Source organism: Chiloscyllium plagiosum, unplaced genomic scaffold (assembly GCF_037043375.1).
Source record: "Chiloscyllium plagiosum isolate Xiang-an unplaced genomic scaffold, Cpla_swu_hap1 HiC_scaffold_12, whole genome shotgun sequence".
NCBI lineage: Eukaryota > Metazoa > Chordata > Chondrichthyes > Orectolobiformes > Hemiscylliidae > Chiloscyllium > Chiloscyllium plagiosum.
Genome location: NW_028270150.1, coordinates 22,241,722 through 22,259,524, shown reverse-complemented (window position 1 = coordinate 22,259,524; position 17,803 = coordinate 22,241,722). Strand labels below are relative to the sequence as shown.

Here is a 17,803-nt window from a genome sequence, read left to right as displayed (position 1 = left end):
CCACCAACACCATAGGCTCTTATTTTAAGTAGCCTAATGTACCTTCTCAAATGCTCTTTGAAACTACAAATACAATACATTCACTGTTTCCGATTTATCTTGCCTGATTGTTAGCTCCTCAAAAATAATTTTAATAAATTTGACAGGCATGATGTTCCCTTCACGAAGCTTAATCATATTATAGAATTATTAATACTATGATATCCTTTGTAATAGACCCTAACATTTTCCCAATTATAGACATGAAGCTAACTGGCCTATTCTTTTACTGATGTGGTATCTCAGGCTGTGGCCACATTTATTACTCATCTCTATTAGCCCTTGAGAAGATGGTAGCAACTCCTTATTTGAGCTACTGTATTCCATTCATAGTGAGAGTTCCTTCACTATTGTTGGGTCACATAGTTCCACATTGGGAAGGTTGTGACTTGATGGGGAACTTGTAGGTTTAGCGTTTCCATACATCTGCTGCTCATGTCCCTGAAGGTGGCAGAAGTCATGGCTTTGGAAGGTACTGTTGAAGTAGCTTTGGTGTGTTACTTGTTGTGCATCTTGTAGATGGTACACATTAGCAAGTTTTGAGGAGATTTGTAGCTCAGGTTGAGGTCCTGGATGTAGGTTTGCTTGCTGAGCAGGAAGATGAATTTTCAGATATTTCATCACCATACTAGGTAACATATTCAGTGAGCCTCCAGACGAAGCACTGCTGGTGTTTCCTGCTTTCTATTTATATGTTTGAGTTTCCTTGGGTTGGTGATATCATTTCCTGTGGTGATGCCATTTCCTGTGGCTTGTCATGTCCTGTTCTTTTTCTCAGGGGGTGATAAATGGGGTCCAAGTCAGTCTATCAACAAACACATTTTATTGGACCGCATTTACCAACCCCTGAGAAAAAGAACAGAACATGACATCACCATAGGAAGTGACATCATCACAGGAAATGACATCACCAACCCAGGGCATTTCGACAGGAGTTCTTCAGGGTAGTGTCCTCGTTCTATCATTTTCAATGACTTCAATGACCCACCCTCCATCATAACGTCAGAAGTGAGAATCACGAGTTTTTGCGATTGTACAATGTTCAGTCACACTAACAATTCCATTGGTAACAAACTAGTCCATGTCCAGACAAAACAAGACTTGTTGATTCAGACCTACACTATGACTTTGAAATGAAGGGAATGAACCACAATTATAGCAATTGGTACCTTTTCATCCTGGTCTTTTTTATTTGGCTGACCTATTCCATATTTCCATATCTTAACTTGAAGTGATCATTTTCCTGAACAATTATTTTCTCTGTAGCAGCACAGAGAGCCCAAAATCCTGGTGCCATGGAGCGGGCTTTTCCTGGTTCCTCAGCAGGAGAGAAGGCAAGAGCTGGAGTTTTATGTTACTTCCAGAAAACTGTATTTAAATGAAGGGCACATGACATTTTGCCCTGGTACACTCTCAAAAAGTATTCAAGCTTCATGCACTACAAGCCCTCATTGCCCTCATTGCCTATTTCCATGCTAATTTCCATTTTGTTAAGCACTGTGGATTGTTACTATTTCTGAACAATGTGAGACAAGCTGCCTTGATTTCCGAATTTCTTTGAAAAAAAAGAATCTAAAGTTACGACCAAATCAATTGCTTCAATTCTAGTTTTATTGTAAGCGTTAGTGCAGTCTGTGCATTATGGTGCAACAATTTATCTCCTCAGGGACAATATTTAGACTCTGCATATTATCATTGTTGGTTTCCCTTTTATCCCCTTTTCTTCACTTTTTGTGTTATTATTAAACCTGTTCAATAAAGGGTGTTGTTGTCCACTGAGCTGGAGGCTTTGGGTTCAAGTCCCACTCCAGGGGTTTATGGCCATAAGGTGCAAGAGTAGAAGTAGGCCATTCAGCCCATCAAGGCTGTTTTGCCACTCAATGAGGTAAGGCTGATTTGATTATTCTCAAGTCTACTTTGTTGCCTTTTCCCCTTAACCCTTGATTCTTTTACTGATGAGAAATCTGTCTACCTCAGCCTTAAATATAATCAATGATAACTATAGTCATTGTAATGAGGTCAGCCAAGTGGACGGTGGCATGGTGGCTCAGTGGTTGACACTGGCGCCTCACAGCGCCAGAGACCCAGGTTCGATTCCTGCATCGGGCAACTGTCTGTGTGGAGATTGCACATTCTCCCCATATCTGCATGGGTTTCCTCCGGCCACTCCTGTTTCCTCCCACAATTCAAAGATGTGTAGGTCAGGTGAACCGGCCATGCTGAATTTTCCATAGTGTTCAGGGATATGTAGGTTAGACGAATTAAGCAAATATAGGGTAGGGGAATGGGGCTGGGTGGGTTACTCTTCAGAGGGTCAGTGGACTTGGGTCAAATAGTCTGTTTCCACACTGTAGGGAACCTAATCTAAGTGGGCGTCATAGAATTTGAGTTCCCTGATTGGACAGGTTATCAGGTCCAATCAGGGAGCCATGGCTGACAGATATAAGCAGGAGTGTCAGAGGTTCTTCTCAACTTAAGAGCCAGCTTTGACGGAGCTTGATCAGTGTCACATTCTCCACACGCAAATAAAGGGTGACTTCAAACCAGCCTCTGTGCAGGTTTTTGAGTGGTGATGAGAGAAAAGCATGCTCCTGAAGAAATTCACTCGCAGCAGTCACCTTTGGGTAAGCATTTTTGCCACCATGCTGTTAGGTGGGAAGCTAGACTCATTCAAAACTGCCATTGGAAACTGGGCCCAACACATAGAAAAAGTGTGCTTTTACCAGGCAAATGATGCTGCGCCAGATGAAAAGCAATGAGTAATTCTCCCAACAGCTTGTAGACTCGCAGCTTTCTCAGTTATTGGGAGACCAATTTTCCCTCACATACTAAAGTCTTTCAAGAGTTGACAGATTTAATAAAGGAATATTATGACCCCAAGCCTCCTCTAGTCCTGAGACACCATCAGTTTTACTCGACAATTTGCGAATCAGGGGAATCCATATCCAGATTTTTGACCAGTTTAGGATGACTTACAGAGACATGCGACTTTGGCTTGACCCTTAATGTGATGCTGAGATATGTGGGATTAATGATGTAACCATGCAAAAGCATGTACTAGCTGCAGCCTGACTGAACTTCAAACAGGCGCTACAACTGGCTTTGTCATGGAGCCATGTGATTTATAACTTTATCCACCCAGTCCAACACCGGAGGTACCAGTGTTGGATTGGGTGGATAAAGTTATAAATCACATAACACTAGGTTATAGTGCAACAGGTTTATTTGAAAGTACAAGCTTTCAGAGCGCTGCTCCTTCGACGGCTCACTGAGCTTGAGAAACGCCACTTGAGTGAAAGCAATTGCATGGCCTTACTCAGGACATATCCTGAACAGAGGGTCTCTAGATTATCCTACAGCAAAACTCCAAATCAAAGCCAGGCCTTGGCCAAACAATTCAAAGTTTCTTCAGGCCATTGTAGTTTCTGCTGGTACGTGGACTCTGAACAGCAAACGAGTCCCACTCAATCTAAATTGAAGAGAACTCATAAGTCGGTAGCCAGGAGTGGGCACACCCTGGAGAGTCCAGTGACATTTGGTTTGAAACAGTAAAATTGCTTAGCAATATTCAAGTCAGATCCAATCAAAATAAACGCCCAGTTAAATGGTCACCCGGTTCACATGGAGGTCAATACCAGCACGGCTGTTTCAGTGATCACAGAATCAGCTTTTTAAAATTCGTTCTGGACACCATCCCTTAAGTTTGAGCAAGACCTCAGCTTAACTGAGAACCTATACCCAGGAACACCAACCGATGAAGATTTGATTTGATTTGTTACTATCACATGTCTCAAGGTGCAGTGAAAAGTGTTGTTTTATGTGCTTTATAAGCAGATCATATGAAGTGCATCAGAGTACAGCTTTGGATCTGGTCTGTTATGAGAAGCAACAGGCTCATTTAAAACTGATTATAGTAAAAGGCTTGGGCCAAGCTTGATGGGGTGAAATTGGTTGAGAAAGATTCACCTTGATTGGCTCCACATTTTTCAAGTAGAAAATGGCTGCCTGAGTGAAGTCTGGAAGCTCTTCAGGAAGGTCCAGGGACTATCAAAGGAGCTAAGACCACCTTGCAGGTTGACCGGGAAGCAATTCCATGATCTTGTAAGGCCCGCCCAGTGCCACTTACCTTACGGGCAAAAACAGAGACAGAAATCAGGAGGCTGGAAAGTGAAGGAATCATCAAACCAATCATGTTTGGGGTAAGGGCTGCACCACTCATGCCGATTGTGAAGTTCAATCAGTTAGATCACCTTTGTGGGGATTTTAAACAAACGGTAAACCACTTTTTGCAACTGGATAAATACCCAATCTCACATAGAGGATTTATATGCAAAGCTTGTAGGGGAGCTGCCCTTCACACAACTGGACATGAGCTATGTGGACTTGCAATTGTGGATGAGGATTTCTATAAGTATGTTCCAATTAACACCCATAAGGGTTTGTACCAATATACAAGACTGCCATTTGGAGTATTGTCAGCCTGTGCAATTTTTCAGGAAAAAGTAGAGAAAAAGGTATACCTCAGGTCGCCATTTATCGAGACGAATTGTTAATAACAGGGAAAACCAACAAGCAGCATGAATAAGGACCAATAATAACTGAACACAAACCCATACAAGGTTTATTTATTGAGGCTCAGGTTCAGGCTTCAGGCCGATTTCAGCCGTGGGCTCGAATTCTAAATGCGTATAATTGTTGGAACCCAGTTCAGAAGGCCAAATAGCAAATGTGGATGCATTGAGCTGCCATCCATTGGCAGATGCACGACCAGTGGTACAGCCCTGCAAGAGTCCACAATGGTTTTAAATTTTCTGAACACACTTACAGTCCAAGCTGTCAATATCAGACTTTGGATGCATAAAGATCCGTTCCTGGCAAAACTGAAACAGCTGGTGGTGATGAGGGGGACCAAAGGGGCGTCACAATCACAATCAAAACCTTTTTGGACCCAGAGAGATCAGATCACAGTCGATGCTGGCACATTATTATGAGGAAGCAAAGGTGATTATCCCAGGCAAAGGCTGCTGCCAGATACCACCTGAACCCCACCAAGGTCAGCCAGGGGTTTCCAAAATGAAGATGTTGGCAACAAAGTTCTGTCTAGTGGCCAGGACTGGATTCAGACATAGCTGCATTGATGGGGCAGTGCCCAGAGTGCCAACCAGGACAAAACTTATCGCCGGCAGCTTCCCCACATTCACAGGAATGGCCAGGTAACCCCTAGGCTCAGTTACATGTTGACTAGGCCAGTCCTTTTATGGGCTCTATCTTCTTCGTCACTGTGGACACCCACTCAAAGTGGCTGGATGTGCATAGGGTTCATTTGTCAAATATGAAAATTATGATAGAAAAACTGTTCCATTATTTTGGGGTATTTCCTAAAGTCAAATGGGTACTTGGACAGCTCCATACCATCCAATGGTCTGGCAGATAAAACAGTCCAAGCTTTGAAAGCAGACTTAAAAAATAGCTCCACTTGATACCAATTTGTGCCAGTTCCTATTTGATTATCAGATCTCATGCAACTACAGGGATAGGTCCAAGAGAGTTACTAATGGAGAGATACTCTGCAGTAGGTTAAATCTGATCTTCCCGGGGGTGGGGGGTGGGAGGGGGAATGACATCAGGAATGCCAATGTTGAGTAAGAGTATGGTTGACACGAGATCAGGTCCAGTGATGTACAATGTTCAGGTGGGTCGGCTGTCCTGAATGAACATGTGGACTGTATGAAAGCTGAAAATTCACAAACGGTGCACGAGCAAAATGCACCAGCTCATTGACTGCCTTTCCGACTGTTCCGGAAACTGTCGGCTCCCCTTGCGATCACGAATCTTCAGATTCTGAGATGGGCACAGCAGATGTCGCCCCATCACTTTTGCCACCTGAACAGAGGAATGAATTTCTTCCAAGGTGGTCTGTGCATGAGAGGCAAGCTATTTGTGTTACACTTTGCATATATCAGCAGCAATGTTGGAGGAACCTGGTAAAAACAATGACTGCAGATGCTGGAAACCAGAGTCTAGATTAGAGTGGTGCTGGAAAAGCACAGCAGGTCAGGCAGCATCCAAGGAGCAGTAAAATCGACGTTTTTGGCAAAAGCCCTTCATCAGGAAATTCCCGGGTGTCCTTGGAGAAGGAGCACGCGGTGTCCACCAACACCCTGGAGTTGTTCAGGGAGAGGTGGGCGCCGCAGGGAGTGGAGTGCATTACTTCCCCCTCCAACTCAATTTTGTTTTAATCCCTGCCCTCCCCTTCACAGTTTGATCACACAGCATTGCCCTTTTGTGAAGGGCACTGCTTGTCACTGGTCACTCGGGTGTTTTCCTTTCTTCCTGGTGGTGGAAATTGAATAAAGATTCGTACACCTTGTGTCTCTCACTGTGTCTCACACCTGCACAAAATAAGAAAAAAGAAAAAAAAAGATAAACAGGAGTGTCAGGTGTTCTGTTCACTCTGAGAGCTGGCTCTGAGGGAGCTGGATCAGTGTCAAGGACTCAGCACGTGTAAATAAGGGGTGACCTGGTGATGGGATTCTGGCCTCTGTGGAGTTATTTCAGTAACAATCCAGCCATTCACGATGCCTTCATAATGCAGCCACACAGACTGTGGATCAATGTGGAAATCCTCACAACATACATCAATGGGAGGTGGCAAGAAGAGTGGAGATGGCTGGTCAGCTACGATGGAAAGCAACTGAAGTCCCTCCCATCACTATCCAAGGACTATCCAAAGCTCTAGGCTACAACTTGCAGTTAAAGGTGTTTGCTTCCATAGCAACTCAGATTCTTCAAGCAGCTTGCTTGCTCAGTTGGCGTGGTTTGGATCAGTAATGGTGGTATTTGTTTTGATTGCTGTTCAGCTACGTTGGACTAAGGACCTGCCTCCTCACCCTACCCCCCAGAAAGACTGTTAGACTCTTCTCTGCTTAAAGATAGGCCCAAGGAAAAAGAAGAAAATTAATTCTATAACTTAAAACCTTAGCTTGATCTGACAGAACTTTTAATATAACCCTCAGCCAAATATCTGAAGTAACCATGGGCAAAAACAAAAGAGAAAATACTGGAAATACTCCTATTCTGATGAAAGGACATCAACCCAAAACATTAACTGATTCTCTCCACAGATGCAAGCTGATCTGCTGAATATTTCCAGCATTCTTTGTTTTTAGTTCTGATTTCCAACGATCACAGTGTTTTGCTTTTATAAAACAAACCAGGGCGTCTGTTCAACTCTGGCACATGCAGAGGTTCTTGAGGACTGGAGGTCAGAGATTTCTGTACCTGTATTACCCTGCCTCAAAGATAATCTCTCTGGGAGAAGGTAAACATGACCAACATGTTTAAATCACGCAAGTTCTTTCCAAATCCTTTCAACGCACCCCTCCTGAGTTGTAGCATCCCAGCACCATCCCTTTCCTGACAGATGCCACAAGCAATGCCATAGAGAATTTGCTAAAAATTATGATGATCTTTTTGGCACCTCAATTGAGTAAGCTGAAGCCATCAGCAAGGAGATAATCCAATCCTGTGCTGCTAACTCAAAAGAAATGGGTCTAAGTGCAGGCTACAACAAAACTGTGTTAAGTTGTCAACTGATTAATCTTAGTTTCTTCACTTCTTCTGTAGAATTGGTCAATTTATCTTCAGGTGTGAGTGTGTGTGCGCGCACGCGCGCGGCCTCTCTGAAAAATAACTAAGTTGGCTCATGCATGTTGATATAAAAGTTTCCTTTACGTCAGTTAATGCAGCCTTCAGGGATTCCTGGCTCATGTACTGTCTCACAAACGGTCAACGTCAGACCCTTGATGAAGAACCTCATTGTTTGCTGTTTTCTTGCCCCTCCCCCACTTGTCCTACTCCTCTCTTGAAGCAACAATCAATGTCAAAAGCCATCAGACGGTCCCATGGTACAGCTGATGATTTCTGACACATACACACAATATAAACAGTGAAGCTACGTGACATTTGTATAAACCTTAGTCAGTTTATAACAGTCACAGGTCATAGAATAATTGAATCCCTACAGTGTGGAAGCAGGCCATTCAATCTACACCAACCATTTTAAGAGCTTCCACTCAAACCCACCCCCCTAATCTTGTATTTACCATCGCTAATCCACCTAACCTGCACATCAAACACTTTCCAGAGGCTGGAATCAAACCTGGGTCCCTGGTGCTGTGGGGCAGCATGCTAACCACTGAGCCACAAAATTTGTAATTTGTAATTTAATCTCTCCACTGATCACATGTCCTGCACATTCCTAAATACTATGGGTAATTTAGCATGGCCAATTCACCTAACCTTCACATCTTTGGACTGTGGGAGGAAACCAGAGCACCTGAAGGGAACCCACGCAGGCACATGGAGAATGTGCAAACTCCACACAGGCTGTCACCTGAGGGTGGAATTAAACTTCAATCCCTGGTGCTGTGAGGCAGCAGTGCTAACCACAGAGGCACGAGCTGCCTGATAATTCAGTTCCTCGCCTTCACAGCCAGTGCCTTGCAGCCAAACAGAATAAGCTCAAATCATATTTTTGGGATTTACTTCTCATTTCCTTCCTTCTCTTTTTTTTCTCTCTGAGTAATAATGGAGGGGTATTGCTGTCTGGTAAAGCAGGGCACTACAACTGGCCTCAGTGTGCACCTGTTCCCAGGCTAAAGTAGTAAGAATGGAAGAACATGACCACCATATGCTCATGACTGGCACTAGGACACAGCACCGCAGAACTGTCATCCCCTTTTACAGTCACAGATTTCTAGGTAGCTCTGCTCAATTCTGCAATAAGAACAATGGAACGTTCAAGCCCCATTCCAGGGGACTTGAGCATGTAATATAGGCTGATTCTCACCGTGCAGTACTGAATAAACACAAGACAGTTAGAAGTGAACCATTTCAGATAAAAAGTTAAACCATGGACCTCTGGGTCCTGTTGGGCACCTCTGAGATGGACAGAAAAGATTCTTCAGTGCTGTTTCAAAGAAGGAAAGATCGCACTATTATCCTGGTCCATAATTATTCCTCAGTTGACATCACAATAACAGATTATTTGGTTATTATCACATTTCCATCTGAGGGACTTTGCTGTGTAAAAATTAGCCGCGGTATTTCCAGCATTAAACCTTTTTTTGGGTGTAAAACACTTTGGGTGGGCATGAAATGCAAGTCTTCCTATGATTTTAGAGCTAAACCCAAGTAATACTCAATATTTTCTGTGGCAATTGCCTCAATGTTAAACACAACAGAAAGTAACATGTCAAAAGTCACATCAGAAATATTCACAGTGCAGCAGCCACAGTACCGGAGTTTATACTGTGCTGTATTCCATCTCTACCCACACCCATTTGGCTGCAAAAAATGCTGCAGCCCAGTTATACAGGGCAAACCAATGCCAGCATTTAACAAAATATAATGGTTTCTTGAAACTGTGATGTAAATGGAAAACACAGGCCTGCAGTTATCCCTGAGAATCTGTAAAGAGCAGAAATCCGAAAGGACAACAGATTCTGTTGTAGCCTGGCACCCTGTGCTATTTGGTACCAGGCTAGGGCTGCCCTGAACAGTCACGTGCACGCTTGGCTGACATCTCAGAAGGGAAAATACACCAGATTTGACATTAACATAACTAGGTGATTAAATAAATTTCAATCAAGATTGGTTTCCTTCGAGTTATTTGCAGCAGAATTTTTGCATCAGCTGAAAAAAAATTAAAGATGTGCTTTACTTCAAGTTTCCTGCAGGTTCGAATGTTAAAACACTGACAAGGAATAGAAATGAACCATGATTCAGATTAAAACATATCTGAAATGGAAGAGAATGGGGAGGGGTTTGGGGGAACAACATTCCCTTGTTTTTAGTCTCTATGAACAGGATAAACATGAACATAGCTGTATTTATAGAGGGTCCACAATTCTGCATGGGAATTGGTAATGAGAATGGCTGGTGGAGAATTAGGGAGCACTTTGAACTTGCGATGCTGTCATATCCCTGGGTCAGAAAATCCAATTTGGTTGGAGACAGAGAAATATTTGATTAAAGCTGTGCATCACAAGGGAAGAAAATATCTCCTCTTGGAGAAGTGTGTCTCAGGACAGGCCGATGCGAGAGGATGGAATTACAGACTTGTGGAGGAGCTGCAAAAATACATCATGATCCCTTAGAGTTTCTGCTTTGGACAGAAGTGACATTGGGGTACAAACTGGACCCAAATAGCAAGGGCTTTGACAAGTGTTTTTATTTAAACTTTCAAGTGCCGCTCAAGTTTATTGGATATTGATGAATGTAAAATCTGCCATGAGCCAGTGAAATTGAATCAGGTTTTAGAATGCGGTTTTTATTTGAAAATCACACAGAAAAATACAGTGCTGGACAAATGTGAGAGTGGTGAACTGGTGCAATGTTATTGATGCAACAGACATGGGATTGTCACAAAATAAATGAGCATTTTCATCAAAATGGCTGGTCATTGAGTCAGAGTCACACAGCACAGAAACAGACCTTTCGGTCCAACCCATCCATGCCGACCAGACATCCCACCTAATCTCGGCCCCTGTGCCAGCATTTGGTCCATACCCCTCTAAACCATTCCTATTCATATAGTCACCCAGATGCCTTCTAAATGTTGAAATTGTACCAGACTCCACCACTTCCTCTAGCAGCTCATTCCATACACGCACCACCCTCTGCATGAAAATGTTGCCCCTCATCTTAAACCTATGCCCTCTAGTTTTGGTCTCTCCCACCCTCAACAAAAGGCCTGAGCTACTTACCCGATCCATGCCCCTCACAATTTTATAAATCTCTATAAGATCATCCCTCAGCCTCAGATGCTCCAGGGAAAAAAGTCCCAGCCTATTCAGCCTCTCCCTATGACTCAAACTCCCCAACCCTGGCAACATCCTTGTAAATCTTTTCTGCACCCTTTCAAGTTTCACAACATCCTTCCTGTAGCAGGGAGACCAGAGCTGTACACAGAATTCTGTAACTTGATGTCCAGGGAACTGAAACTGACTTCACTGAAAACATTACACACCATCATTTTCTAGTTACATTGATGTTGAGCGATCAGTTTATTTGACTGTGAAAAGAAAAATTATTATTCATAAGCTTTTAAACCATGGCTATCCGTCTCCCTATGCAAGCGGGCACAATTAGTGGGAGCTCACAGTGAAGATTAATTCGATCTGAGAACACGACTGATTTTGTGGGCGATGTCAGTTTCCAATGAAATGATTCGAAACTATAGCCAAAATTCTACGCTAAAAGTAACGCACGTGAAATTCCACAAGCTCTCTCGCAGAAACTATGGAAACTCTCGACCTGTTGCAGCGCCGTGAGGGTTATGTACATGATTCCCATGTCCTCAGCAGCTCCAGGAAAATATGACCCTTTTCCCAGGATGAGGAGCAGAGGGATTTATCCTGACTTTAATCTTTGGTTGGGGGATTCCATATTTTGTTTCAGACTTGAAGTTGAAAGGTCTCCTATTTCCCCCTTGAGGATGCTGCGTAAAGACCATCTCTCCAAGCAAGCACTTGGTCACTTCTCCCAACATCGTCTTCTGTGACTCAGTATCAAGTTTTGTTTGATTGTGTTCTTTAGAAATGCCTTGGGACGTTTTTTTTTTACCGCAATTGAACTTTTCCTTTAGGCAGCGAGAGGTAATGACCTGGAACTTGGTGCCTGCGAGGGTGGTGCGAGTGGAGGCGATGGATGATTTCAAAAGCAAATTAAATGGGCACTCGAGCAAAATTAACTGAATGCCACCGACAATCTTTTATTTTTGGGGTGGTGGAGGAGGAGACAAGCATGGGTTGGAATCCATTCTGAACACACGCTGCGGTAAAAGCAGTGAATTATCAAGGTTGTTAACGGCTTGTTCACTTTGCAAGCAGTTCTTACGTACATCCTTGTCAAAACAGCTCACCAGGAGCCAGAACTAGTAATCCGAAATATTCCAGCTCATTTACCCTCAAGCAACAGCCCCTTGTCACATAGTATAGGGTAGTATTATCGTGTGACATTCCCCTGGGAAAGGAGAACAGCAGAGATAAGGCCACTGTATAACATCCTCCCACTGGACATGGGGACAGAAGTGTATCGTTACGGGTGCTCAGGTTTAACATTAGTTAAACTTAACTGAATAACCGCTCAATAAAATTTGACTGTGAAGCAAAGGCTTTCCTTCTTATCAACAGTAACAAGTCCAGATTATTTAATAACATAGGGCAGTGCAAACCAGAAATATAGGCTGTCAAATAACTGAAACGATATTAGCATAATATATTCATAGAATCAATAGCTATTTTATTCTCTTACACAATGCATTCAGGACAAGTAAAAATCTAAACAAAACAACCCATTAAATGACTTTTTTTACTATCATGTTCTTTATTTTTATTTATTGACAATCTACCACACACCGTACTCCTCCAATTTACCCTTGCTGAGAGACAGATAGGCAGGTGTCACTTGGCCTGGGTATATTCTCAAGCTGCTCTGTAACAGGCTGCTGGAAGGGGCACCTCGGTGCTGAGGACTGGCTCTCCTGACAATTATCTTCCCCTAATTTGAGGGAGGGAACTGTGAGAGGGTGGTGTTATAAGAACCCTGGGCATCTGCTCAGAGCCTCTCGACAATGGCATGAACCTCCCCACCCTTGCAGTTTGCCAGCAATGATTTGTAATTCTCCCCCATCCAGATGTTATTCTATGATATGGATATGTTATCTATTTAATATCAAAATCACAGACACAAAAATAACATGAGAAGGATATTGATTAGTCGATGAAGGACTGGGACACATGACTATCAGTTTGCCCCCCACGCCACATTAATCAGCTTACTTTGCAGTTCCTGATTTGTTAGCCCTTCATCATCTATTTTTAAAAACTCTGAACAATTCTCCTGATAAGAATTGAGATGAAAGTATGCATTTTTCACTGCCCAAGATGTCCAAAATTAGAATTCATTATTTTTCTAATTCATCTAAGTTGCCAGTTTTTACAATGTGATGAAGGATCAAGGAAATTGAGCTCAGAATATATATGGAATCAAATCATAGGCAGACAATCAATTTAACATCTTCCGCCAGAGTCTGCAATAGCCTTTAAATTTGAAACAGCAACACAGTGGCATTTGGTACAGAAAAACCCAGGCGTTTTTTTCTTCTTGATCCAATGTTATTTGTTTCGTATGCTTGTATTCAAAAAATGCATCAAGTTTGTGATGGTTTAATTTCATGTCAATGTAGGGAAAAAAAAGCAGAAAAAAAAGCAGCTGGGGTGCATGGAAATGTGTTTGAAGCATTTAGCTCACAGGATTAATCGAATTATAATTTAATCATTTGATCAAACACCAATTAGCATAATCACTTGAGGGGAACTGTTGGGAGCCTTGGAGAGAAGAGAGAGAAGTCAGAACTACTTCAATCAGAGCTGACAGCTTTTAAATAGATGAATTTTGCTTTTACACAAAAAAAATTCTTGAGTCAATTTGAAATAAAAGCAGCAAAAATGCTGTTGCAAGAAGAGATACATCAATCACTATTAAATAAACTGAGCATCTAACGAATTCTTGTGGCAATCTACATAGACTATGTGAAGATATAATAGATGGTCTCTAGAAATGATTTGGTAGTAAAATGGTTCAGTGTCTACAAATTGCAGGTGTCACGGGTCATTTTGTTTTAAAGCCACATAATGTCTAAAATAATTTGCATTCTGCTCTTTGAAAGTCAGTTTGGAAATTCTACAAAATAAAATATCAATTGTCTTTCCTTGAAAGTTTTTGATTTTAGAAGCTAAGTCCTCACAGAGTATTTAGATATTAAATTTGAGTAAATCCTGGGTTACTGCTGTTATGTGCATATATATGTGTTTTGTGTGTGTGTGTTATTGAAAAGCTCAGGAGAGTTTGCATTTAGTATTGAGGTGACTTTGCTCGAATACAATGCATTTAAAAATGAGATTCTATAAATAGCAATGCTGTCTCACACTTAGACGCTGCTCACAGCTCCCGGAGTCAAAAGAACTTCAGCTGCAGATTGAGGGTCATTTATCTATCCATCTTTCCGTGCCATCTACCTTCGCTCCCTCATTCATCTCTTCAGCATTGAATTTCAACAGTATACTTTAGACTGATGAAGGAAATTGATGGGGGTTGAGGTGGGGTGGTGGGGGTGGTTTGGTACGTCTATCTGAATTACCTGTCTATTATCGCTACCTTTTGCTTTATAAGCATATCCAGATTTAAGAAAGAGAAACCCCACACACCCACCATCCCCTCCCCCAACTCCAATCCTTGCCTTACACCATCCACATTTCCCATCTCCATTTATTCTTCAAAGGGTTTAGTTGCCCATCAAAGAGGCTTCTTATCTGTCCCCGCCAACCTACCCCCCCCCCCCCCCAGTATAAATAAATCTAGTGTCTCGATCTCCATGAAACTCATTTGCCTTTTGAGGCACAATTTCGATCTTAAGCCGCATTTTCAGATTCTCACTCTATCTTTGCAAAGATACATACATTTAACATATATCTGTAATGTGCACATATGTGTTGGTGTGCATATCAATCGTGAGATACAGTTCCAATATTCTTATATTTTAACACACTTTCTTATTTTAGCCTCTTCCCCCATTTGAGATCACATTTCTATCATCTATATCCACATCCACACAATCAATCATCAGTGACATTTCCATAATGCTATCCAGAGATATAAAATTTAGATTAATTACAGCATATAGAAAGGCACAATGCTTGCCTGCATTTGTTTGAATTGGTCATATTATAGCACCAGGCACTGACTCTGCTAGGTAAGCTACTTTAAATGATTACAGTGCAATTTTCTGTCTCCTGCTGATCACAGAGTAGAGGGAAATGTAAAGAAACATTCACTGCCATCCCACAGTTTTAATGTGGAAAGGGGCTGTTTCATTAACTAACTCACCATTCAGGATGCTGTGGAGTAAGAGAGTTGTCACGATCCACATGCCCTAGGCTTTGTCCTTCTTGTAATGATCCCTGTACACTTGACCGTCTTCTGCTATATTTGAAAATTGTTACTGTATGTGAAGGTTAACATCCACACAGAGAGAGAGACAGACAGATAGAGAGAGAGCTCTTGGCTACAGCAGGCACTGAAGACAAACCAGTTTGTTTTGGTAGCCCTTTATGCTGGGGCTATTAAATTTTGTATTTCCTGGCTGTGTCCTTAAAACCTGATCTCCTCTTCTTTTCCTTCCTCTTGAGTGCAAAAGAAAACGTATCAGAGATTCAGAGGGTGTGTATTAGTCAGCTCTGCAGCCCTGAGAGACAGCCAGGTGTGCTGGGACACACAGACACTGACAACAGCAACAGCAGCAGCAGCAGCAGCAGCAGCACCAGGTCGGAGGCTGGTCCACAGGTACAGCACTACAGTCAGCTCTGCAGTCAGCCTCCAAATTCAACACTGTCCAACACATCCACATCTTCCCACTGCTTAAACCACATTGATCCCAGCGCTAAACCAGCGCCTGATACCATTAGATCACAACCCATTAACCCACTCCCAGAGTCTTAAAGCAGAGAGTTAACCTCTTGTTTGCTGCAGACCAGATTTGAGCACCCTTCTCACCCTTTCTCTCTCTCTCTTTCTCAAGCTGAATGCTACATAAAGGACAACACACCCAATACTGGATATCTGCTTAGCGTTTTATTTATCATTGACAAACTCCCATTGTTTCTTAAAGGGGCAGAGTCGATTCTTTCGTTGCCGGCGGGGGGGGGGGGGGGGGTTGGAATCGATCGGCAATGAACATCTACTTAGAAAATTGACGAGATTAAATATTAGTCAGAGTTCTATACTCATTGTCAGTTACAATACTCGGTGACATATTTTCAGGAAGTTAAATGTGAGTATTAGACTTATGCATTAAAAAGAAAATCCGTTTCTAATTATGTCCCTGATGATATTCTTTTTTTAAAAAGGGTGATTTTAATAGAATTGTTTGATACAGCGGTTGTTTAATATTTATATAAAATATCCACTCCTGTTCAAATAATATTTATAAATCAGTAATATAGATGGACAGTGCCTGCATAAATATTAAATCATATTAAACTCTTGGATAAATATTGTACCTCTACTAAAGCGATCTGCAGCTTGATTTTTGTAAGCTTATGGATAAGATGGGAAAGCGAAACAACAGCGCGACTGCTTTTAACCCTTTCTGTCCTGGAGCGAAGTCACTGTCACTGGCCTCAGCTCCGCCCCACCTTTCCTTCATTTCCAATTGGATTTGACGGAGCTGCCTTCTCAGTATTGCAGGTCCAGCCTCCAGCCGGAAAAAAACAAACACCTCTGTCAATCGTCTGTTCCTTAAAGGGAGAAGGAATGACTGGTTGGTGATTAGTAATTTCTCGCTAGCAAATTTACAGTAAGAATAAACACCACTGACCCTGTTAAAAAGAGGAAACTCACAGTAGAGCCATCCTTGCTGATCTGAGGTCTACAAGACATCGTTACTCCTTGTTCTAATACCTCAGTGCTAAGTGGGGCACCGTCCAAACATTAGTGCATAGCCCTCAGCAAGGTATATTGACACAATGAATGGTAAAGTGGCTATAGCTCAACCAGACCATAGCATTGTTCCCTCCTCAGAGAGATATGACTAGGTGGTGGTTGATGAGAATCCTTCCAGGTAATCTCAACTAGGACATGAATTGAACCACACCTTTGGTATCACTTGGCATTGCAAACTAGCTGTTCCTCCAAGTGAGTTAATCAACACCACTATACATTAGTCTATGGGGGTGTGGGGGTGTAAAAGCAGGAGATTGCCACTAGGTAATGGTGCTGAAAATGTGTTGCTGGAAAAGCGCAGCAGGTCAGGCAGCATCCAAGGAACAGGAGAATCGACATTTCGGGCATAAGCCCTTCTTCAGGAATGAGGAAAGTGTGTCCAGCAGGCTAAAATAAAAGATAGGGAGGAGGGACTTGGGGGAGGGGCGTTGGAAATGCGATAGGTGGAAGGAGGTCAAGGCGAGGATGATAGGCCGGAGTGGGGTAGGGGCGGAGAGGTCAGGAAGAAGATTGCAGGTTAGGAAGGCGGTGCTGAGTTCGACGGATTTGACTGAGACAAGATGGGGGGAGGGGAAATGAGGAAACTGGAGAAATCTGAGTTCATCCCTTGTGGTTGGAGGGTTCCGAGGCGGAAGATGAGGCGCTCTTCCTCCAACCGTCATGTTGCTATGGTCTGGTGATGGAGGAGGCCAAGGACCTGCATGTCCTTGGTGGAGTGGGAGGGGGAGTTGAAGTGTTGAGCCACAGGGTGGTTGGGTTGGTTGGTCTGGGTGTCCCAGAGGTGTTCTCTGAAACATTCCGCAAGTAGGCAGCCTGTCTCCCCAATATAGAGGAGGCCACATCAAGTGCAGCGGATGCAATAAATGATGTGTGTGGAGGTGCAGGTGAATTTGTGGCGGATATGGAAGTATCCCTTGGGGCCTTGGAGGGAAATAAGGGGGGAGGTGTGGGCGCACGTTTTGCATTTCTTGCGGTTGCAGGGGAAGGTGCCGGGAGTGGAGGTTGGGTTGGTTGGGGGTGTGGACCTGACGAGGGAGTCACGGAGGGAGTGGTCTTTTTGGAACGCTGATAGGGGAGGGGAGGGAAATATATCCCTGGTGGTGGGGTCCATTTGGAGGAGGCAGAAATGACGGCAGATGATACGCTGTGAATGGAGGTTGGTGGGGTGGTAGGTGAGGACCAGTAGGGTTCTGTCCTG

General features: G+C 43.0%; 1 protein-coding gene across 5 annotated transcripts in view; it reads right to left on the bottom strand.

The window, feature by feature from the left end:
- The window catches only part of LOC122555394 (cell adhesion molecule DSCAM), a 706,376-nt gene extending 690,151 nt beyond the window's left edge, over window positions 1-16,225 (bottom strand). For 3 of the 5 annotated variants that reach the window (XM_043701363.2, XM_087992497.1, XM_043701364.2), the window contains exon 1: window positions 14,992-15,518. In XM_043701363.2, the coding sequence (XP_043557298.2) occupies window positions 14,992-15,034 (43 nt within the window). In that variant the 5' untranslated portion in view covers window positions 15,035-15,518. Of the gene's footprint in view, window positions 1-4,005; window positions 4,138-14,991; window positions 15,519-16,163 lie in introns of those variants that run through there. The other 2 variants (XM_087992496.1, XM_087992495.1) reach the window with 2 other exon arrangements.
- Window positions 16,226-17,803: the final 1,578 nt, after the last annotated feature.